The following is a 24,571-nucleotide window of genomic DNA, read 5'->3' as shown; positions in this document are numbered from 1 at the left end:
CCTCACCGAACGCTGACAGGCAACACATTTACAAGTGTCCTGAATTTTTTGTGTAATTAGGCTTTTAATATAAGGCTGATTGTTAGGGCCAATCCCAATTCACCCCTTAACCCTACCATTTGCCCCTATCCCTCCGTTTTGCGCGTTCACGCATAGGGGTAGGGATGTCCCAATTGCTGTTGAGGCGGAGGGGGAGGGTGGAGTGCTAGGGCTATATAGCCCTCCAAACGGAGTTTTTTCAGAGGCACACTCCAAAGCAAGTGCTACGAGAAATCTCCCACACTTCTCACACTATTAACACAAAAATCAATAAAGACAGCGATTGTTTGTTTGACATTACACCACTACACCGGCTGGCTAGCATGTTGTGTGGCTAACGTTGGGCTAACTACAACAAAACTTGTTTATGGTCTATCATTCATACCTCAAGCTGATTCACCGGCGCTCCCAGGCGTCGAATTAAACAATAAGCCCCGAGAAGCCGTGGGTTACAGTGATTTTACAACGGCTGAGGGGCGTTCTTATCGGCGGCACAACGCGCAGCGGAGACATCTCCTTACATTCTTCCGATTCGCTATTGACAACCGCAAAAAGATGCCAATAGCCCACGCAAGAGAGATTACCACAGCTGAAGACGTCATTTTGAGATTGAGATTTCCCGGCAAAAAAAAAAAAAAAAAATCGGCGCGTCTGTTTACAACGTTACTGATGACTAATGATGACGTTTCCGGGGATGAAGGGTTGTCCCATTTCATAGGGGAGTATTTCAACCTCTACCCCTTGTAACTTTGTTGCAAGGGGCAAGTGGCACTCGAAAAAGAGGGGTAGGGGTGAAAATAAGAAATGGGATTGGCCCTTAGACATTTGATGGAGGAATGCACAGTGCATGCAGGGAGTGTGGCCTCATGCGGGGGGTGTGGCCTCATGGAGGGGGCGTGGCCTCAGAAGCTGTGTGTATGTGATGAAGGTGAGGGTAAATCTCTGGGAAATGAATGGAAGTCAATGTAATGTCCTCTGAAGTGATGGAAACACGACTGTGTGTGTGTGTGTGTGTGTGTGTGTGTGTGTGTTACCAGTTCTTGGGGTCCCGGGCTGTGGTGTGATTGGTGGACACATGGACACTCCTCCCCAAAGTGCGGCTGTTCCTGATTGGATGGGGCTGTGGATGCCTGGCAGTGATTGGCTGCAGGAGGTCACCTGATGAGGGGGCAGAGCAGAGGTCAGGACAGCGGTGGTGTCGCTGCAGCGAGACTGAATGATCTCCAGAGCAACACTGAAACCTGACAGCTCTAAAAGCTCGATAAAGCGTCTCCCAGGCCAGCATCTGTCCCGTCCAGACTGATTTTAGAACGTCTGGGCAACAGAAACACATGAAACATTGGACGGACGTCGTCTCAGATGAGATTCCAGACAGATTTCTACGCTCAAACTTCAAAATGTGCTTTGCAGCGATGACAGACAGGCTGGAGACGAGCAGACGCACAGATCTGATCTGATCACCTGGGTCACAGGTTTAATCCCCACTGTAACTAGAAAAACACAGATTATCATTGTCTCTACACATTACTCATCATGGGGACGGCCAACAGTCTCTGTGTTGTGTCTCTGATGATGACGTTGATGATGATGATGATGATGATGATGGACGGACAGCTGACGGTTAGTTAGCTGCAGTTTTTTCCTTCACACCTGCAGACGTTCACTCACTTTGTGCAAAACACTGCTCTCTCTAAGTGTCTCTCCACATTCAGACGTGAGAAAACACTTTTACATAAATGATGAGTTCACTGACGAATCAAAGCTAAGGTGCAGGGAAACAGCAGGGAAACAGCTGGCCAGAGAGGAAGAGGAGGAGGAGGAGGGTTAGGGTTTTTTTTTTTTTTTTTTTGGTCTCTTTTCCAATACAAGTGTTTTTTGTTTTCTTCAAATGTGATTTTGTTGTGTGTTTGAGTTGCAGTGGCACAGTTTGGAAAAAGAAAAAATCTCTACATTTGCAATGATAGTGTGTTATGTTCACAACACACATCCACACTTTACACATTTGGATACATATGTGTGTGTGTGTGTATATGTATGTGTGTGTGTGTGTGTTTGTGTATGTGTTGAAAAACTGACACAAAAACCCATTTATAAAAGAGTCTGAAAGGTTTTGCAAGAATTGTTTGCTTTTTTAAGAGATCGATACTATTTTGGTGTGACGTCCCCCTCTCCCTAGGTGGTCTTTGGAGCACTGAATCCCAGGTGTGCGAGAGGGTGCATGCCCCCTCGTCCCGGTTGATGGTGACGTTTGCCCGCTTCCTGATCCCTATAGCCTCTTTTATCCAACATTTGAATTTGTTGGTTTGTTGGAAACCAACAAACCAGGCCGATCAGCTGATAAATGACACGTCAGCAATACGTCGGATGACGCTTCTGAGGAAGACTGGAGCCACTGTCGAAACTGTCAAGCAGGTATGAACTGCTCATTCTCTTCATTTGTCTGAATAGAAGAAAACACTTGTATATCGCAATAGAAGACAAAATGAACTTAATCAGTCAGTGACAATCATTTCAGGACCCGGGGGATTCAAGCCCAGGTTCGGAAACAAAATATTCACCATGAAAGAAAATCCCAATCAAAGGAAACTTACAGTGCTAACGAATGATTTCTAAGTGACAAGCCTCAGGCGCAGCGGTCCAAACGTCAGCAGGATGGCAGTGTGTCAGTGTGATCAGTGTGTCTCTGCACATGAATATTTCCAGGTGTTCATGTGACCGCCACGCCCTCACCTGGGGGCTCTGACACCTGCCCAGGCTCACCTGCTCCCCCGCTGATGGGCTTTTAATGTTAAGTAGAAAATAACAGAGTAAAAAGCTGAAAAAATCACAAATATATACACCAAACAGCAATTAAATACAAACAAAATTACTGGCAAAATTAAAATCTATGTCATAAGAAATTTCTATTCCACACAGTAAACATTTAAACCTCAAATCCTGTGTTTAACGTGCGAGAGGGAAAAGTTACGGCTGCAGACCAACAGAGCGGACAGTCTGTCTTAGAAATCTGATTTGAGCAGGGAGCTTTGTCAGTTTGACTTCAAAAAGGTTGAGCTTGCTGTTTTTTGTTGTGTTGAGTGACGGCTTGTGTTTGAAAAGCCAGCGTGTGCCCTGATTGGCTGGCCAAAGCCAACACACACACACACACACACACACACACACACACACCACAGCTCAACCTGGTTAAAAAAAAACAAAAAAAAACTGAGCCACATGAAAATGTAACCGAGACACACAGCTAGTGGGTGAGTGAATGAATCCCCTAGTGAACAAGGTGTGTGTGAAGGCAGTGGGCGGGGCTCTGCGTGAGCACAGACGGATGATTGGACGGATCCGTTCAAACAGTCGTGCATCATCCGTGAGCCAGCAGCCGCGTCCTGTCTCCCTGAACACGGCCATTAAGATTAATGACAGGGATGGAAATAGAAGTAATTATCAGACTGAGGAGGAGCGACAGAGGAAGGAAGAGAGAAAGAAGGATCACAATATCACTCCTTCAACCAGAGGCAATTCTAGAGTCTGTTGGGGCCCTAAGCAAAAATCCCCGGGGGGCCCTTCCATCTAGTGTTCATCACCATTATGTTATAAATAATCTGACACCAACGAAAAATGTATGAAATCAAAACTTTTTTTTTTTTTTTATTCCAAATGTCCACATACCATACGTTACATATTAGAATTAAATAACGTGAAAAACCTTGTAATTTTGAAAATATGAAGTATGTGAAAATAGAAATGTAAGGAATAATAATAATAATAATAAATTAAAAAATAACTAAATAACAACAAGGTTGTTATATTGTAATAACCCACATTATAATGCTAGTGCTGATCAGCACTTTTTAAGCACTGGTTCAAATTCTGCCTTGGCTAGTGCAAACATCTTGGCTAAATGCTGCTTAAGGACCTTGGCTGGTGCAAATGCTGACACTGTCCTCCACATCCAAAGACCTTCGCACACTGCGCTCTACTGAATTAGAGCCACTGCAACCTAACCTCTCACATCTTCACATTTAACGAGTGTAAACATCAACGAACACAACCGCAACTAAACAGAAAATATTTAAACATATGGATGCTTGTGGAAACATATTTAACTCAGCTGTAAACACACAAACAGATAAAACACTAATACAGTAATATAAGGAGATACGGTTAAAATGGAGCGACTTTGACCGGACTTCCTCTGAACTACAGCGGTCGCCATGACAACAGGGCAAACAGCAACCGTTATGCTACCTGGTCGTTACTGCCATGCCATCTGTTGGCGAAAAGCAGCAACTACTCCAGTCCAGTCTGAAATCAGGTGAGTCTACACAAGCAACAGGAATAACCAGAAAAATTAAGGGGGTGGCCCAGTTAATAACATCAATGATACCAATGAAATGTCCAGGGCGCCACATTCGCGTAAGCTAGCGTTAGCGTCAGCTAGCGTTCTGGCGCTAATGTTAGCTGCCTCCCCGTTAGTTAGTTAGACAAAGTAACAGTTCAATAACAGCAGTCATTTACTGTCAATGTGATGCTTATATCATTATCTGCTCCACTTACCACTGTCCTTCTTTTTTCTTCATCCTGTTTTTTCTTCCTCTTCTCACTACCAGATGGATAATTCCTCTTCATTTTCCTTCAGCTTCCTCTCCAACTTGCAGAACGATAACTTAGCATCACACAGGTTAACGTGAGGTGGGATCATGGGACTGACGTGGGGCCCCTTTCGGGAGGTTTCCTACTGAGATGTCTTTGCAAATCGCCCGTTGTTGTTTAAGGGGGAGGGGGGTGCGGTCACTACATTTCGGTGAAAAGAGCCCTCAGGCCCCGAGTCTCGGGGAGGCCCTATCGGCTCGGGGCCCCAGGCAGTTGCCTGCCTTGCCTGTTCACAAGCTGCACGTCTGCCTTCAGCTCTGTATCTCTTGTATTGATGTGTGTTCATTTTAATGTGAAGCTATGACGTTTACATTTTGCTGCACTGCGTTCAGTACGCGCTGTGCTAATTCTGTTTTGTATTAAATCATGAATAATAGAGTATATTTCATTCAGCCAGGCAGCAGGGTGTATTTCCAGCTCAGTTTACACAGTTACACAGTGGGATCATGGGAGTTATTGTCTTCACTGTCAAACAGCTGCGTGACTCAGGCAGAGGAACCAAAGAAACAGAGGCCAAATTATGTATTAAAGCTTTTCTCATGTTGTGTCATTTCATCCTAAGCAAACAGCTGGCAGGAAGGTCAGCTCGGGTGACGTTAACGTAGGGTTCACAGCTGCATGCTGTGATGCAGAAGCTGCTCCTGAAATGCACAAACAGCAGCAACTCATGCAGCTCCATACAAACCATGAAGAACAACAGACTGGCTCGGTTCTGATGGATCGTCTGGTTTCTCCTGTTTCCCTGGAAGTTACAGCAGCTGGAGCGGAAACAGGAAGTGACGGCGCCGACAGCCAATCACATGAAACACACTGACTCTGACTGACATTACAGATTCCTCTAAACAAACTCTGAAAACAGAATGTGTAAAGGACAGCGTGTTCAGCCCAGCGTGACGGCACAGCATAGCCCTGCTGCTCCAGCACAGGAGGCATGTCAGCGTCACGCTTTGAAACCTGCAGGGGGCGGCAGAGTCCAGACTTTCCTGTGAGCGACTCGAGTTCAAATCCAAGTCCAAGCAAAACCAGTTTGTTAGCTAATGTTTCCTAACCTTAACCCTAACCTCACCTTAACCAAGTCCTTCAGCTAATGTTAGCCAACAAGCCCAGATGTTCAGAGGCTCCAGCGTGTCGTGAAACGTGACGCTGACAGGTTTTCCTGCGGTGGAGCGGCGGGTCTGCTCCACGTCTGGGTATGAGGTGCGGTCGGTACATTACGGCAGGACTTTTCCTTCATCCTCCCACCAAACGATCAGCGTATGATTAGTGAGATAGTTTTGTTCTTGTTGGCCACTTGGGGTCTGAGAACAAAAACAGAATTCATCAAAATGCCCTAAGGAGGCACTTGAGAGCTGCTGCAGCTGGGGGTTGAGATTATAAAGTCACAAATTTACAAGAAAAAAAAAAATTTTTTTGATTCTGATTCTTAAAATTGTAAATTTATGAGAAAAAAAAACTGAAAATAAGTTTGTTCTCCTCCTGTGGGATCCAGTTAGGAGGAAATCCTGCTGGTTTGAGTCCAGAATCCCAATCTCCTCCTCAGCATCTGGACTCTGAAGAGACGCTGCTGTGACTTGGGCTGATTCAGAAGAAAACAATCTGGTGATTCTGGGCTCAAATCAGCAGGATCTCCTTGTTCCTGAATCCCATGTCAGAGTAGAATCTGCTGAGGTGATCAGCTGCAAGCCTGAGACATGGCCAGCAGGGGGCAGCACATGTGGAGCCACAGACAGAAAAAATAAAATAAATAGAAAATAATCAATGTTTCCCACTGCAGTGTGCTCCTGCGCTGTGAGGCTGCAGGTCAGACGGGGCTGCTCTGGTCTGTTGTTTAGTTTCTGGAAAGCTCTCGACGACCGACGCAGTGCTGACGGCTCCCAACACACCTGCACCTGAATACGGTTACCATGGTGATGAGTGGAGGGCAGAAACATGAGGAATGTGATTTAATGAACAAGCATAACTAAGTGTGTGTGTGTGTGTGTGTGTGTGTGTGTTTGTGTGTGTGAGAGAGAGAGAGAGAGAGAGAGTGTTGTGTGTTGATGAGTTTGGGTCAGTGCTGTGTGGTAACAGTTGGGTTTTGTCTCCCTCTAGTGGTCAGACCTTTACATTACAGCTCACACTGGCCCGGTGTCTGCATCACAATACATCACAGCTGAAAAAAGCTTTGAGCCTGAATAAAACGTGAACCTTTTAATGTTCTCTATAAATCACTTTATGGCTTGTCTTTAATATATTCTTCTATTTTTCTGTTTTTCTAATTTGGAATGATATGTATTTACCTGTATATTTAAACCTGCTGCACTACAGCTGCTGGTATTTTGACTGGTCCCTTACATTTATGAATGATGACCTGTTGTATTTATTTATGATTAATGAACTATTTCCATTTATGAGTGATGAGGTGGAAACTTCTGTACGGGATCTGGAGATGCTGTGGGCTTCTCATGGCTGCTGCTTATTTACCTGGAAGGCTGCTACCTGCCTGCTGTTAGGGGTAACACTGAGACAGTCAGTGAGGTGACTGACACGCTCAGGTGTGGTCAGCAGGCTCATTTAATGGAAGAGCCACAGCCTCCAGTGTTAAAACTCTGCTGCCAAAATACTGTTTCAAGAGCAGTATTGAATGAAATGACTGAGGGGGCGTGCATTCATGATTTGAAAGCCGTTACTATTAAAGACTTCAAATGGTTTTCATGAGGTAAAATAAGTGGAGCTGAACGATTCATTAACTCTCATAAAGCAATAAAACAACAGTCAAAAAAGGCAACACAACCTGCCAGTGCAGATTTGAAACTAAGGAATGCCAAACGTTCTTATGATGCATTACAAACAAACATAATTCACGATAAGACGTTCCCCTCTCAAAGTGTGAAAAGTCAAACCTTCTCCTGAACCCATCAAAAACAAGGGAAACGTGTATCGATTTGAGAAAAGAGGTATCCCCTAACTCTGTCACTTTGATAAATGGAAAGCCAATACAACAGGTTACTGAGTATAAATATCTTGGTGTTGTGCTTGATAATAAGCTTAACCCTCCTATTATGTTTGGGGTCAATTTGACCCCAGCCAATGTTTAACGTCTCTAAATAAATGATTAACATCATTTTTTTTGCTTCATATTTAATGAATGTTCCTAATGTAATGGGCACTACTGGGTAAAGATGAAATTCACATGATGATATGTTTTCAATGTCCTGTACACACTTTGTAACGCATTGGTTATAGATAACAAAAATCTGTACTTAGAAATAATATAAAGCCATTAAAACACCAAAAATTAAAATTTTTTCCAATTTTAGATCAATCAGTGAGATTTTATAGTGATTTGCATATTTTTCAATTGTCGCATAACACGAATACTGGATGTATAAGTGGGGGTGGGAGGGAGTTATGTTTTATTCAAAGGGCTATTTAGGTAATCAACGAAGAAACATAAAGTACTTGACACATAAACTTTGATAACAATTTTAGTTATAATAATTTTGTGGAAGTTTAAACTGCAGGGGTCAAATTGACCACAAACATAAAAGATGTTCAAAAATGTGAACATAACAGGAGGGTTAAGTGGGACATGTGGACTGATTGAATTTGCACCAAGTCTCAACAGAGAATGTTCCACCTTAAGAAACTGTTGACCGTTCATGTCAGTAGCAGTGTGCTCCTAATGTTTTATTGTTCTTTTATCGAAAGTATGCTCTCTGCTGCTGTCATCTGCTGGTTTGGCAATGCCACGGAGGCACCAAAAAAGAGAGTCAGACAAATCGTATCACTGTGCAGCAAACTGTTGGGCAGTCCTTTGCCAAGCTTGGAAATGCATCTATAGACAGAGGATGCTGAATAAGGCAAGCAACATTACTGGTGACCAAAGGCACCCTCTTACCTTCATGTTTACCGCCCTCCTCTGTTTACAAAAAACAGAGCAAAAGTCTCTTTCGTACCTCAGCCTATTAAACTCCTTAGCAGCCAACTCAGTTCTTGACCTAAGCATGCTCAGCTGGTCTGTAGAAGCTTCATAATTTATTCCACTCTACTGCTACTACTACTAGTACTACTACAACTACAACTGCTATTACTATTACTACTACTACTACTACTACTACTACAACTTCTACTACTACTACTACTACTACTACTACCACTGTTGATGCTACTGCTATAACTACTGCTACTACTAGTAATACTGCTAATGCTACTGCTGCTACTACTACTACTACTACTACTGCTACTGCTGCTGCTGCTACTACTACTACTATTACTACTGCTGCTGCTGCTACTACTGCTACTACTACTACTACTACTATTACTACTACTGCTACTACCACTACGACTACTGCTCTACTGCTGCTACTACTACTACTACTGCTACTACCGCTACTACTACTACTACTGCTATTACTACTACTAGCCAACTACTGCTACTACCACTACTCCTACTACTACCACTACTACTACTACTACTACTACTACTACTACTACTACTACTACTGCTACTAATACGACTACTACTACCACTACTACTACTACTACTACTACGACTACTACTAGTACTACTACTATTACTACCACTACTACCATTACAACAACTACTACTAGCACTGGCACTACTACAACTACAACCGCTACTACTACTACTACTGCTACTAATACTACTACTACTACCACTACTACTACTACTACTATTATTGCTACTAGCCTACTACTACTGCTACTACTGCTACAACCACTACTACTACTACTACTACTACTACTACTACCACTACTACTACTACTATTACTACTACTGCTACTACTACTACTGCTACTATCGCTACTACTGCTACTAGGGGAGACTGGGGTAAGATGAGCCATTTTTCATATTTAGGATCACTACATCAAGGCAATCATAGTTTTGTCGCTAACTAATATATCTGCATATATTTAAGGATGTTGTGCATCTCTTCAAACAAACAGAATGAGTGTAAACATAACTGTTTCCATAATATAGCATGTCCAAAAAAAGTGGTCTCGTGGCACAACTTACCCCGTGTATGGGGTAAGTTGAGCATAGGAGCGGGGTAAGTTGAGCCGTATCCCTACTCACCCCCCACCTTCCTCCCCACCTCCGTCCCACCCCTCCCTCACCTTCTCCCTCCCTAAATAACAGTCACTTCTTCACATTCATGTGTATTTTTATTTATTAAACACAATCCAACAGGTACTATAAACAGCTGTTTTAACATGCCTTAAACTGTGCTTGGGAAGAGAACATTAACAGCTGTGTTTTTGGAAAGAAAACACTAGAACACTAGTTTCTTGGTGTCCTTGCTGACAGTAAGGTCACTTATGAACATATGAATGTAACACATCTGTGGTGGCCACCATTGGCCACCACATATCTCCACCACTGGCTTTCACTCAATATTCCACCTGACGAGGTTGCAGGGGAACACAAATTGCTCAGACCTCTTGCTGTACCACCAACTCTGTGAGGTTTGGGGAGTTTTAGAGATTTAATATTTAACCCTCGTAAAGGCTTAAGTGGTCAAAACGGCCTGAGCGTCCGCGAGTCTTTTTTCCGGGATCCTGTGGCGCGCCCATGCCTCGCCCTCGGCTCCGCGGCAACAGTTGTGGCCTCCAGCACTCCCCCATGCCCCCGGACCACCCGGCCTTGGCCCCGAGCGCGCCGCAAGGACGCTGGAGCCGGTGGCTCAACTTACCCCTACCGGCTCAACTTGCCCCTGGCCAAATGGCTCAACTTACCCCAGAGCTACCATTTTGACTTTTTTAGTCCCCACAGCTAAAATGGTGCACTTTTATGCTAGGTTTATGACCTCATGTTGTAGCTCATAGATACCACAACTGATGTATAAAACAAATTTAAAATGATCTGTTTTGGTCTTAACACAATTCTCAGGAAACTGATGATAGACTAAATTTACTTTCAAGAGTAAAAAATGGTTTTTTTGGAAATAAATGTCTAAACACTTTACCCATGTGGTTCTTACCTTCACAGACTCCATGAAATGATGCCTTCCTCTTAAATATTTGGTCACATGATCAATATTTTTTACCGTTTCCTAGCAACAGGGGGTGGCTCAACTTACCCTTTGGCTCAACTTACCCCAGTCTCCCCTACTACTACTACTACTACTACTACTACTACTACCACTACCACTACTACCACTACTACTACTACTACTTCTGCAACCACTACTACTACTACTGCTTTTAAGAATTTCCCAGTTTGGGATCAATAAAGTACATCAATCTATCAAACTTATACTGACTCATCACCTTCATCCTGCTAAGGCCCATCTTTCATTTTTGAGTGGATTTCTTCTTTTTTGGTCATTTTTTCCTCTCACTCCTCTCGCAAACTTTACAGGCTGCAAACCAGCCGAAACTGGATTTTTTTTCCCCCGCAGGTCCTGAGCTTCATGTTGCAGAGCCGGCCGGTCTGGAGAACGTCCAGCAACAAACAACAAAACCTCACAGCCGCTGGACAGCACAGCCTCTGATTGGCCGGCCGGCTGATTGACTGTTAATTGGCTCTTCATAACAATTCATTAGGCCGGGACCTGATTGGCTAATCAGCACCGATACTGAAGAGACAATTAAAGCTGACTGCTGTGTGTGGGTGGCTGAAGTAGTGTGTGTGTGTGTGTGTGATAGAGAGAGAGAGCAGTAATAACATGCTTTTATGCACAAACAGAAAGATGTGTGTAAAGGTGAAGTAGTTTTTGTGTGTGTGTGAGTGAGGGAGAGAGTTGAAGTGTTTGTGTGAGTGTATACAAGTGTGTGTGTATCTGTGTGTGTGTGTAATGTATTCAGGTCTTTGTCTGTCCACAGGCTCTACATGACAACAAGCAGAACAACATTAACACCACAGAGAAAACACAAAACCGGATCTGGTCCAAACACGAGGAAACGATTTAAACTGCGTTTGTAACAACACATCATTTCATTTTCATAATAACTGCCCAAAAACTAACACATTTTACTGCATTTTGTAATCATCAGATCTATTATAAGCACTTTTCCCTCCCTTAACCCGTCTCAGAGGGCGTGGCTTGTTCTAACGTGGATGTGGCTTCAGTATACATGGGTGTGGCTTGGCTGCAGGTTGCAGTTGGATTCTCGGAAACTGAGGAATCAGCCTCAAGGGGGCGTGACACTTTTAATCTATTTTATTTTAGTTTTTGTTAAAGTGCAATTTACTGAATTAGCAAAATGTTATTTAAATCGATGATAATAAGGTGTGGCCTGTTAACACGGTGTTATTACATACCTTAGCAGCTAAATACAGTCATGTCAGTTTTACTAATGAGGAGGTTCATTTATATGAGCCTGGATCAAACTAATCAATAATCACTTGATTTTAAACATATCAGAGCCAATTAGACGTCATTTAAAAGGCTCAACTGAAACTAAACTGTACTGTTTTCACTGCAGCAGCGACATAAGCGCCCACTAGTGATATTACTATTATTATTATTATGACAAGTGGTGTTTCTCATGAATTAACTGATACCACTGGATTAAATACTACCCAGTGGTTCTTAAGAGGTGGTTTGTGGTCCAAAATTTTATGTGCATGTGAGTCCAAAAAATTAAAATTAAAAAATAGAAAAATAAATGGAAAAAAAATTTAAATTTAAATAAATAAATACATTTTTAATTATTTAAAAAATAAAAAAGAACGCACCTTTTTACAGTAACGAGACTCCGACTAAAAAGTGCATTTCCACCGGACAGAGCAGCAATTTTTAAATATTTTTCGAAGAAATACAGAGAATTTGATGAGGGATTTTACAGTAACGCCGGGTAGATTACTGAACTTTTCATTTTGCAAAATTAAACTGACCAGCTCTGAAAATAGCCGAACATGGACTCACTGATTTAACTCAGTTGTTACTGAAACAGAATATAAAAAAAAGCAGTTATGCTGTTATTCTGAGGGACAGAAAGTGCAGAGAGAGAGGGAGAGAGACAGAGAGAGACGGCGAGAGAGAGGGAGAGAGAGGGGGAGAGAGGTGGAGAGAGAGAGAGGTGGCAGAGCGAGGTAGAGGACAAGTGTCTCTCTCTCACCTGTCTCTGAGTGCGAGCTCCCATCAGCCCCCTGCAGCGCCTCCGGCTCCTGGCGCCGCCTCACCGTCACCACCGCCGTCTTCCGGTCCAGAGCCGAGCAGAGCGAGCCCATCTGAGCCCGGCGAGCCTCGTGCACGCCTCACACTCACCGGGAGGAGGAGGGGGGAGCGGCCCAGCCAGGGGAGGGGCTTCTGCTCTGCTCTGTTAATTGGCTGATTTATTACAAACCCACGATTTGGACTAAATCAGCAGCTGCCAATCATCCACCTGAGCACAGCTGACTCACTCTGCTCTCTCTCTCTCCCTCTCTCTCCCTCTCTCTCTCTCTCTTGTCAGACTCTGCCTCACCTCTCTGTCAAAGGCAGGACACACAGAAACAAACATGAATGACCAAAAACTTAAATTTTATACGGTAGGCCAGTTGGAAGTGACTGAGCAGCAAACAGCAGCTCTGAGGTCAGTGCTGCAGGTTTCTCTGCTGTCTGAAGCTCATTATCCAGACAGTGATGGTGGCCACATAGGGGGCGCTGGCAAGCGTCCGCTCTGCTTGTCCCACACACAGGGACGCTGCTTCACCTCAGGGAGCTCAGATGGAGTCCTGCTGTCGCCGTAGATGATCTGCTCGTGAGCTTTCACTCGGTGCACGAGCAGATCCGTCTCCTTCCTTCTTACCTGGAGAATCCTCCATTAGAACAGCAACCCACCAAGGTGTGACACACCTGGCTTTTAAAGGGGACGGGAGACCGTGCTCTGATTGGTTTACTGCATGTTACACCCAAAATACAGCCAGGATTAATGAAGAGACTCAGTACAAGCCTTTAGAACCAGGAGCCTGGAGCAAACAGCCTTTTGTCCAGCGTTCAAACAGCAGCAGAGACTCAGAGCCTGAAGGAGCTCAGAACCCCTGAGCTGTTCCAGCAGAGTCTAAAGACCGGATTCAGAGCCGCAGAAACCTCTGCCAGTCGACATTCATTCATTAACTCTTCAAATAAAATAAAATAACTTGGAGCGACCAGACAGAGAGACTCACAGGGAAGCTGCTTTTATTCAAGTCAAGAGGAAACAACATTCATGAACCCAAAGAGCGCCTGACACGCATCCGTCACGCCTCCAACACGCCTCCGTCACACCATCAGCACAGCGACTCAGCACATTTCATTTCTCATGACATGAAAACATCACAGATCACGGCTGACATTATCAAACTGTAACAAACACACACAGAAACGTTACAAGAAAACATCAAACTCCTAATCAATAACAACAAAGTGACTCCAACAGCTTTCATCAATAACATGTAAAGTTAATATCTACTGCAATACAAATCAATACTTTAACATTAAAACATGCTGCAACACAAATCTATCAGAGTTAATCAATAATTTGTTTGTCTCTGAGCGACGGAGCTGCTGGTTCGTGTAACCACAGAAACAGAGTTGGGTGGAATGGATGTACATGGTGACAGAAGGAGCTCCTGGCCAGGCTGCACCTTAAAGTTCATGCAGAAAATTAATGAAAATCATCAACATGCTGCTGAAGTTACTGAAAAATGACTGGATGCTAAGTTTTCACGTTATCTCAAGCTAACGTTAATCATCAGCTGATTAGATGTCATTATTTAATTCTTTAAATAGCATTTATATAGAAATGCCATAAAAATCTAACAGCAGGAAGTTAAAGCAAATGTCTTCCTGCGTCGACTCCGTCTGTTTGGTCTGAAACCGACGTCAAGCCTCCGAAACCGGAGAAACTGGATTTGATTTCCCAGCAAAATGAGCAAGGAATTAGTAAGAAAATGAGCCAAAACTGTGTCAAAAAACACAAACAAAAAAGAAAGAAAGAAATAAACACAAACAAACAAGGAAATTACCTGAAAATTTACTACAACAGAAAACATTTTTTCCTTTAACATGTAACATGTTTTAAATGTGTCATTATTATAATTATAAATTATAAAACATTTTAGCCATTTTTAAAATATTTCCTAATATTTATTTCCTTTTTTTCTTGCAATTTTCAGGTCATCTTCATTCCTTTTCTATCTTTTTTTTTTTTTTTTTTTTTTTTTTTTTTTGGTCATTTTTTGGTCATTTTCCTGTAACATTTTTCCCGATTTCTTGCAAATTTTCGGGTCATTTCTTGCTGAATTGCTCACTGCCTTTTCCGTGTAACACCTTCCTCACTGACACCAGATTCATGTTTTTTTTCCAGCAGTTCCTTGCAGCAGGATGATCCAAACTCTGTGTTACAGCAGGGAGTTAAAAAAAAAAAAACAGTTTGCTTTACACACAGAACAGACACACCTCCCTCTCTCTCCCTCTCTCTCTCTTTCTCTCTCTCTCTCTCTGTCTCTCTCTCTCTCTAGTGTTTAGATCCGTTCATCGTCGGTGTTTTGTAGTTCCTGAGCTGCTCCAGGAATCCAGGGTTGGGGCAGGAGGCAGGCCGAGCCGTCTTGACCAATGATAGGGCAGCGTCGAAGGGCTCGCTGTAACACGACATCAGATAGCCGACGACCACGGCCGCCGCCCGCGATGCGCCCGTGTTGCAGTGGACCAATACCACGCCTTTCTGGGGGAAGAGGCCAGGGCCTGGTGTTAGTTTTATTTTAACAACTTTAACCAGAAGTGACAGTGATACTGCTCCTGTGAATAGTCATATCCCACTCCTACTGTGGGATTCATAAAATATAAATATTTATATATATATTGTTTATAATTATACTTTCCACAGAATCTCAACATTGTGGTGCTGATAATAACCAGAACACTGAGTCTGAATTTCAAGCATGAAAAAACATTCTGGACATTTTGGACAACATTCTTTACAACATTCAATATAAAGAATTTAATAAATAGTGTGTTGTGGAAATGTGGAAAAATGTGGGGAAATTGTACAAATCGGGCCAAAAATTCTAAATCAGTGGAATGGTCCTTTAATGGCCAGTCTGTTATTATGGTATCCATACAGAGTGTGTTATAGATCAGTGGTGACATTACAAATGATTTCCCTGTGTTTCAGCAGGTCTGTAGGAAACATTACTGGGCCCAGAACAGAGCCTTGTGGTACACCAGAGTCTACAGTACAGCACTGTGGCTTCATGTTAGTGTGGAAGATGCTATGTTTTCTTTTTTGTTAATGAGGAAAATGAGCAGAACATTATAAGGCGGCTGTTTCAACCAAAAATTCACATTTTGATTCTGTGTTGTGAAATCTTTAGTTCCCCTGCAGGACTTGATAAATGGTTTGTTGACGTGGAAACTGTGGAAAACTGTAGTAAACAGAGCCAAACATTCAAAATCAGTGGAGTGTTCCTTTAAAGAGCACCCTGTTACACCCACAGAGGTTCTGTCGAGCCGACCCGCTTGTCACCTGATTCAGCCATCCGTATTTAGCCGACTGACCACAGGTAAGCTAACCGTCGCCATTTCCCATTATAACACGGGTAGCTTTTACCACTGAGTAACATTAGCTGGGCTGCTGTTGTGTAACTCTGACAAATAAGCTCTCTGTAAATTACTTCTGGGTGATCTGTAAGGCTGGTTATCATGTTTACACCACCGGCCGTTTAACATTAGGCCCTGAGGCTTTGGCTTACTTACACACACTCCTTATACCCTCTGTTTTTTTTCTTGGGAGGGATTTGTTTCAGTAGAATGCTCAGCAGTAACCAGCCCTGTCCTACAAAGTACAGAGAAGCTCTGAGCCCCATTCATTTCAGTGGGAGGCGGCTCCTCTCAGTATGTGTGCTCATCTGACCTGTGGGTTACCGCCTTCACTGATACCTGGGAGGAAATCTAATACAGTAAGACCCCTAACCCCCCAAATGTACAGAGAGATCAGTCAACCGCACCGGCATTTCCTTTGGTTTGTTGTGTTCTATTATTCCCTGCTGAGTTTGTTCCTCGTGAGTGTAAGGGCCTGACAAAAGCTGACAGCTCTACTAAAGCCTAGTTTTCTAATAAAAAAGACAAACCTTATTGTTTGATTATCAGAGCTGCTCTAATAGACTTTCCTGAAACACGGTGTCCCGTGTTTCACCTCCTGAAGTGGTGGTGTAAACCCACACGGTTTACACCACCACGTCAGGAGGTGGCGCTGTTGCACTTCTATGACATGGTTGCCCTGACATGCTTAGGCTCAGCAGAGGAGTTTTTTTTGGGTGACTCATCATCATGGTAACATTTAACTTGTGTTATTGTTTTATGATTTGTACTCTGTATGTTTGTAGTGGTATTACTGGTGTCAGTGTGCTGATCACCACCGACACGTGGCCGGTGTTGGGTGGAGTCTACGTACAGAGCAGCTGGGCCTCGGTCCTGACTAACACCTGATGCAGACTCCATGTTGAAGCATCACATGAGTGAACAGTGAGCGAGCTGCAGGTGTAGCTGCTCACCTGGCTGATGTTGCGTGAGTTCATGTTTACTGCCTGCTTTCCACAGACGGCTGAGAAAACAATGTTGTTGTTGTTGTTGTTGTTCGTTTGTTTGTTTGTTTTTCTGCTGATCAGTCTGACAAAATATGTCACTTTAGTCAGTGAAGCCAGCCAAGGCATGCTGGGTAAACAGACAGCATTTCAAAGTAAAAGCATCAGAGTTTGATTACACACACGCACACACACACACACACACACACACACACACACACACACACACACACACACACACACTTCCTACAGCTGCAACACTGTAATCATAGACCATGCACCCTGGGGTAATGTGTGTATGTGCGTGTGTGTGTGTGTGTGTGTGTGTGTGTGTGTGTGTGTGTGGTTTCATGTTAAGGTGAGCTGCAGGCTTCACTAAAAGCTTGTATGACAGTGAGATCTGATCACACAGTTCAATTATACATGAACAAAACTACACATGAAATATTCAACACAGAGAAGAGAGGAGAGCAAGAGAGGAGAGGAGGAGAGGAGAAAAGAGGAGAGGAAAAGGAAACAAGGAGAGAGGAGAGGTTTTTTGTCTTTATTTGGGTCGTCACCTGTTGTCCACCTGTCTCACCATGAAGGCTCTCCTCTCTCTGTGCTCCTTCTCAACATTTCTTCCTATTTCACCCTGCTTTCTGTTTTGTTTGTTTGTTTGTTTGTTTTTCTTTCTTTTTTTTTTTTTTTGGAGGGGGGTGGGGGGGTGGGGGGTGGGGGGTGCGCTCCACTACAAGGATAACATTGGGGGGGTTCATCCAGTTTCATTTGTTATAAACTTGTAGGCCTGAAAAGCCACAAAGGCTGGAAACAGGGACACTGGGCATTAAATAAACTAGAACTTGAACTTAAGAGGAGATTGGAGGAAAAGAGGAGAGAAAACAAGGAGAGGAGAGGAAACAAGGAGAGGACAGGAGAGGAAACAAGGAGTGGACAGGAGAGGAAACAAGGAGAGGAGAGGAGAGGAAACAAAGAGAGGAGAGGAGAGGAAACAAGGAGAGGACAGGAGAGGAAACAAGGAGAGGAGGAAAGCAACGACTTCTGTACTTTTTGCCTCTTTTTGTCCGTCACAAAACTGGCATCAAATTGGAAATTCAGCGACTTATCAAGACCAAAGACATGCCTCCTGTCAGTGCAGACTGAGAGTCCAGAGTCCTGAGTTTTTATTTGTATGGCCCAATATCACAAATGACAAATTTGACTCAAAGGGCTTTACAGCGACTCAACGTCCTCTTAGACCCTCACATCAGACGAGGAACAGCTCCCTAAAAACCCCTTTAACAGAGACAGAAACTAGTCTAATCGCTCCCCAGGACGGACAGCCGGGCAGTGTCAGGCAGGAGGGGACAGCCGGTGCAGGGAGGAGGTCGGGGTGGGCGGCGGAGTCCCATCCCTCGCTCCACACATGTGACCAGAGCGTATCCACTTTCCTGCTTGTTGCCTAAACCTTTCCCAAACCCTGACCCGGTGGTCTATGTCCAACCCCGACCACAGGACAGCGAGACGGGGTAACAAAGCATCGCTACATGCTGACCTTGGAATGAAAGTGCTTTGCTAAATCATACAGTTCACACACACACACACACATACACGGCCTTGTGTTTACCTCTCTGTGAGCTTGCTGGATGAAGTCGGAGCAGTCTTTGATGTGAGGCAGCAGGTCAGCGTCCGGATGATCCACGATGCTGACGGTTTTATAGATGAACAGGTCAGGAAACACGTTTTCCACGCAGGAGGCCACGTTCAGGATGTGAGACACCTGAGACCAGACGCAGCTCACAATCAAACAACTGCAGCATTTCAATAACCAAGCTCGCGGCTCACGACTCACTGTCAGAGTACAAGCTCTGGAGCCGCTGGTTAGTTTGGAACAAGCAGCTAAATTTGGTTTAGTAAAATGTAAGTTTAAAATGTAAGTTTCTATTTAAACAATGTGTGGTCACATAATATTACAGCTACCAAAGTTAATCCAATCAGCATCCTTCAAATCTGTAAACAGGAAGTGAAACTAAAACAGACCCACAACCCCAAACTGATCCAATATCATTTAGCAAAACATTGACAACTGACAGTAATATGTATTCACGCCTCAGGTGACACTGGAACTATTTTACTGAGGTGCAAAACTGACATTCAGCTGTGAGTTCACTGAAAATTCTGATAACGAGGTGAAGGTTAGTTTGATCAGGACTCTTACTTTGTATTTTCTCAGAGTTCCAAAGTCGTGGGCAGCGTCCTGCGAGCCTAAACACACACACACACACACACACACACACACACACACACACACACACACACACACACACGTTAGTCAGCAGGTTCATTAGTAAGGCAGGTAGATAATGAGTTCATTAACTAAGTTGTCACTTAGTTAATGAACTCATGCCGTAGAGAAAAGAAGTTCCCAGTTAAGGATTTACTTAATGAATTAATATTAAAGCTAATCCGTCCTCTGGTGTAGTGTTGTGCTGTCTGTTGTGCTGTCCCTGTGTGTGTGTGTGTGTGTGTGTGTGTGTGTGTGAGTGCTCCTCATCAGTGGCTCTGTGTTCCCCTGGGCTGCTAATCCACAACACAACAATGTGTTTTTATCGCTCCATCCCCTTCCACAGCAGAACAGCTCTCAGAGTAAAATCTCAGCTGAATCTGAATCTTTGCCATTTATTCGTTACAGTAAAACCAACAAAATATCTTCTTTCTTGTCAGGGTCCCTGAGGCCCCGGGGCGCCGTGGAAGTCAACATGGGGGTGAAACATGAAAACGTGTGAAAGTCCCAGCGGTCACTCACCCAGCAGCAGGTAGGGCTTGACTGTACCGATCTGCAGGTCCCAGGAGGTGTCGGGGACGTATCCCAGCATCCTCTCCGGCGGGGTGGGGTCTTCCACCACGGTGACGGTGGAGCCCTTCCAGGTCTCGATGATGCGGCGGCCACTCAGTGACGTCACCCGGGTGCACTGCCTCCTGAGCCGCGTCCGAGAGAAACTCTGGATCTCCTCAGCTAGGGACTGCATGGCCACCCGGACCGGACTGACACACACACACACACACACACACACACACACACACACACACACAGGGTGTTACACAGGGTGTTTCAGGGTGTTACACAAAGTGTTACACAGTGTGTTACAGTGTGAGGGATGCACATTTACTCTCTTATTAAAGGACTGTTTTTGAATGTTTTTTTTTTTTCCATTTACACAGCTCCTCCACATTTTCCACATCAAGAAACCATTCATTCTAAAGATTCTGTGGTTGAAGCAGCCGCCTTATAATGTTCTGCTTCTGCAGCGGAAAAAGTCCTCAACATTCAGAAACCACACAGCTGATATATGGCTGTAGAAAGCAAAACGTTTCCCCGCTTAGGGACTATTTTCCCTGGCGGAGGAGGAGGAGGGAGCGTTTCAGTTTGAAAAAGTCCTGAAAACCCAACAGTGCTGCTGCTTTTAGGAAAACTCATGTGGAGGACTTTATTCCGCTGATGGAAAACTGGAGTGAAGAAAGTGTGAAGGCTCTGAAAGTTCATGTTCATATCGTCGTGGAATGAATGGAAACCAGCGGCTGGAGGAAAGGGAGGAGGAGTGATGTGCTCGCTCTGGGAGGAGATCAGAGGAACGTTCTGGAGAGGAAACTCTGAACATGCAGAGGAACTGGGACGGTCCACTGACTCCATATTCTCACACACTAACATTACTTTTGTTTCATGTTTTGCTATATTTAATTTTATAAATGTTTTTCATTATTTTTTCGTTTGTGTTTCAGTGTGTTTGCTGTTGTTTTTTACACTCACACACACTGAACTTCATACTGTCACACCCTAAAACAAGTATTACCTTCCAGAGCATTCACTGCAAGCTGCATTATTTAAATACATGTATACATACAGAATGGCATTATTAGATAGATAGACAGACAGGCAGGCAGGCAGGCAGACAGACAGACAGAGACAGAGAGACAGACAGACAGGCCCACCAGCTGTGATGTGATGAAAACTTGTTTTTCCGTCAGTCAGAAGCTCCGGGTCCGTCCGGCTCCACAGCAGCTTCACGTTTCTCCTCACAGGTTCATCTCTGCAGCGTCGAGGAGAGCAGCTCAGCTCAGTCAGTAAGTCTTTCAAAACAAAACAAAACGAAAGAAAACAAAAACAATCACCTGCGGTGTGTTCGTGGGGTTAAAAGCTCTGCTGAGTCCGATCCTGTGGACTGAAGCTGCCAGGCTGAACTCTAAACTGCTGCCCTGCAAGATGACACCGCACACACACACACACACACACACACACACACACACACACACACACACACACACACACACACACACACACACACAAACACACACACACATGCACACCTCTGCCTCCCTACACTCCACCTTTGTCTCACTGGTTTCCAAAATGAGCCCCAGGGGCCCCCAGGGGCCCCTGAGGGTCTCGAGGGGCCCCCAGCTGAACGAGCATCACTGACCTGACGTTTACATAAATCATCTCTAGCATTACAAATATAGTTTTGTTGCATTTTTTAAGTTTTTCTTTTCTTTTACAAATTTTAGTCCCTGCAGGACAGGATCAGTTCAGACGGGCTCTGCAGCTCGCTGAAGGTCGACTCTGCGTCCACACCATGTGTCTCCCAGGGGCCCTCAGGGGCCCTCAGCATAATGAATAATGCTTTAATTTCACTTTGATGTAAATGTTTGTAAGGCACCTGAATCCTCTTAAAAACAAGAAATCTGATTTCTCAGCATCACTGATCTGACATTAAAATATATCATTTGAGTAAAGAAATTATTAAGGCAATTTTATTGATTCCATGTGTTGTTTCAGGTAAGTTATTTATTTATTTATTATTGGTCATTTATGGTCATTTTCCTGATATCTTTTCTATTTTTTCTAATTTTCTGAAAATTTTCTTGTAATATTTTAATTATGTCTTTTCTTTCTGGGTGATTTCTTGCTCATTTTCTCATTTTCAGCCTTTGTTCCATGTTTTGAAAGATGGAGTTAATTCATTAAACATTGCTATGACACAAAAATATTTGATTTGACTTGATTTTTTAATCTCATTACAAATGTATTTTCTTGCAGATCCTGCTGTGTTGCGTCTGTCAGAGCTCTGTTATTTTAATGTCTCTGACCGTGTGTGTGTGTGTGTGTGTGTGTGTGATGTGCAGGTGTGGTGCCGGCTGGCCACTAGAGGGCGCCACCGCTCTGCCTGCTGACTGCAGGTCAGGTGTTCTGCAGCAGAACCTGATGCAGACTCTGATAAAGTGGTTCTCAGTGGAGCAGCTGAATGTTTCCTCACGGTTCTCCATGCATCAGATAACTTTGTTCCTCTGTTGTTCCACGTTCTCATCTGATCTGAGCTCAGGCTCCGCCGCTGGCTGCTGCTTCTGGGGAGTTCTAGATGGTTCTGAGTCACTCTCCGAGCATCTGGGACATTTCAGATCCTTCACACAGAAAAATAAAGGTGCTACCTGGAACCAGAAATGGTTCCTCAGAGTGATGCCATAGAGGAACCATTTTTGGTTCCACAAAGAACCTTTCAGCCAGGAGAACCATTTGTGTAGATGGTTCTTTAAAGAGCCCAAAAGGTGCCTTGAAAGAACAGTCAAAAATGGATTCTTTAGGGACCATAAATGGTTCTTTAGTAATTTTTTAAAATAAAAGCTTCTCTGAGTGTTTTAAATCAGATGATTGTGTGCAGGTTGAAAACCAACATGAACATGTTGTTGGCCGGTTCTCCACGTTCCTTGTTCCTTCACTGGGTTCCAGACGAGATATTAAAAATGTCAGCTGTGATGCTGTGGCATTTCTCCCTGTTTTCTGATGGTTTATAGAGCAAGACATTAATCCAGTCACTGAGGAAATAATCTGCCCATTAATCCACAAGGAAAAGAATTGTTAGCTGCTGCTGCCACCAAATAACTCCAATAAACATGAGGAATATTACAGGAAAATTACAGGAATACTTCAGACAGCAGTGTGTCTCTCTGCTGCTCGTCACTTTGATCATGAAGGCAACTCTATAAACTTAAGTTCTGTGTATTTTTGAAGAATATTCTAGATTGAAGAGGAAGCCGGTAGGGAGGCGGGACTAAGAGGAGGAGCCGCTTCAGCACCGCGGACAGCGCCACGGATTTATCAACACCCAGCACAGTGAGGTGGCAGGTGGGTGGGGCCACAGGCGACATCTTAACAAACCCCGCCCCCCATCATATCACACACACGCGCGCCCACCCCCTGGTCACCTGTCAATCACCAGGGAAACACAACCTGAGAGAAACATCTCCAAACCGTACGCCTCGTCGCTCTACAGCGTTCTGCATGTTCTGTATGATCACACATCTGAGCTCTGGGTGAATTCAGATTGTTCTAAAGGAGAGGAGAGGAGAGGAGAGGAGAGGAGAGGAGAGGAAATAAGAGGAGAGGAAACAAGGAAGGAGAAAAGAGAAGAGAGGAGAAGGGGGGGAGAACAAGGAGAGGAAACAAGGAAGGGAAAGGCCAGATCAATGAGAGAGGAGGAGAGGAGAGGAAGCAAGGACAGAGGAAAGAAGGACACAAGGACACAGGAGATGAGGAAACAAGGAAAGAGGAGATGAGGAAACAAGGACAGAGTTCTGGCAGTAAAAGTTATTTATTAATAATTTAGCTTCAGTCCTCAGAACTAAATACTAAATGCTACTTCTCCACATATTGGTGTGTGTGTGTGTGTGTGTGTGTGTGTGTGTGTGTGTGTGTGTGTGTGTGTGTGGACAGCTGCAGTCTTATTTATCTTGGAAAAGATTCTGGCAGTTTCCAAGAATATTTCCACAGAGGGAGAGAAAGAGAGAGAGAGAGAGAGAGAGAGAGAGAGAGAGAGAGAGAGAGAGAGGCGGATGTAGAAATAGTTTTCAGCCTGAAACTAGACCTTTCAGTGAAGCCCCCAACCCCATGCACACACACACACACACACACACACACACACACACACACACACACAAACACACGCACACACACACACACACACACACACACACACACACACACAGGTCGTGTTTCCTTAGCAGTTTGTTTTGCTTCTCTTAGCGAGGAGGAAGATTGTACAGAAAGTTTTCAATTGTGCTGGAATGTGTGTTTACTAAGAGTCTGCTGTGTGTGTGTGTGTGTGTGTGTGTGTGTGTGTGTGTGTGTGTGTGCACGCGTGTGCGTATGTGTGTGTGTGCGTGTATGTGTGTGTGAGTGTGTGTGCGTATATGTGTGTAATTAGCTCAGTGTTCCAGTGATAAGGGGATTTTCCTGCCAAGTATTAGAGGCCTTTACGTCAGTGAGACACACACACACACACAGACGCACACACACACACACACAGGCACACACACAGAGACGCACACACACACACACAGGCACACACACACACACACACACAG

General features: G+C 44.1%; 1 protein-coding gene across 1 annotated transcript; it reads right to left on the bottom strand.

Annotated features, from left to right (window-relative positions):
- Positions 1 to 15,111: 15,111 nt before the first annotated feature.
- LOC115380248 (dual specificity protein phosphatase 19) lies at positions 15,112 to 20,184 on the bottom strand. The gene is made up of 4 exons (XM_030081340.1): positions 19,962 to 20,184; positions 19,374 to 19,420; positions 18,783 to 18,935; positions 15,112 to 15,318 (listed from the first exon to the last, which is right to left on the bottom strand). Exons 1-4 carry the CDS (start codon positions 20,182 to 20,184, stop codon positions 15,112 to 15,114), a joined length of 630 nt encoding a protein of 209 aa, XP_029937200.1.
- Between the last annotated feature and the right edge of the window lie 4,387 nt (positions 20,185 to 24,571).

Source organism: Myripristis murdjan, chromosome 21 (genome assembly GCF_902150065.1).
Source record: "Myripristis murdjan chromosome 21, fMyrMur1.1, whole genome shotgun sequence".
Taxonomy (NCBI): Eukaryota; Metazoa; Chordata; class Actinopteri; order Holocentriformes; family Holocentridae; genus Myripristis; species Myripristis murdjan.
Note: the sequence above shows the minus strand (reverse complement) of the source record. Positions and strands in the feature narration are given on the sequence as shown.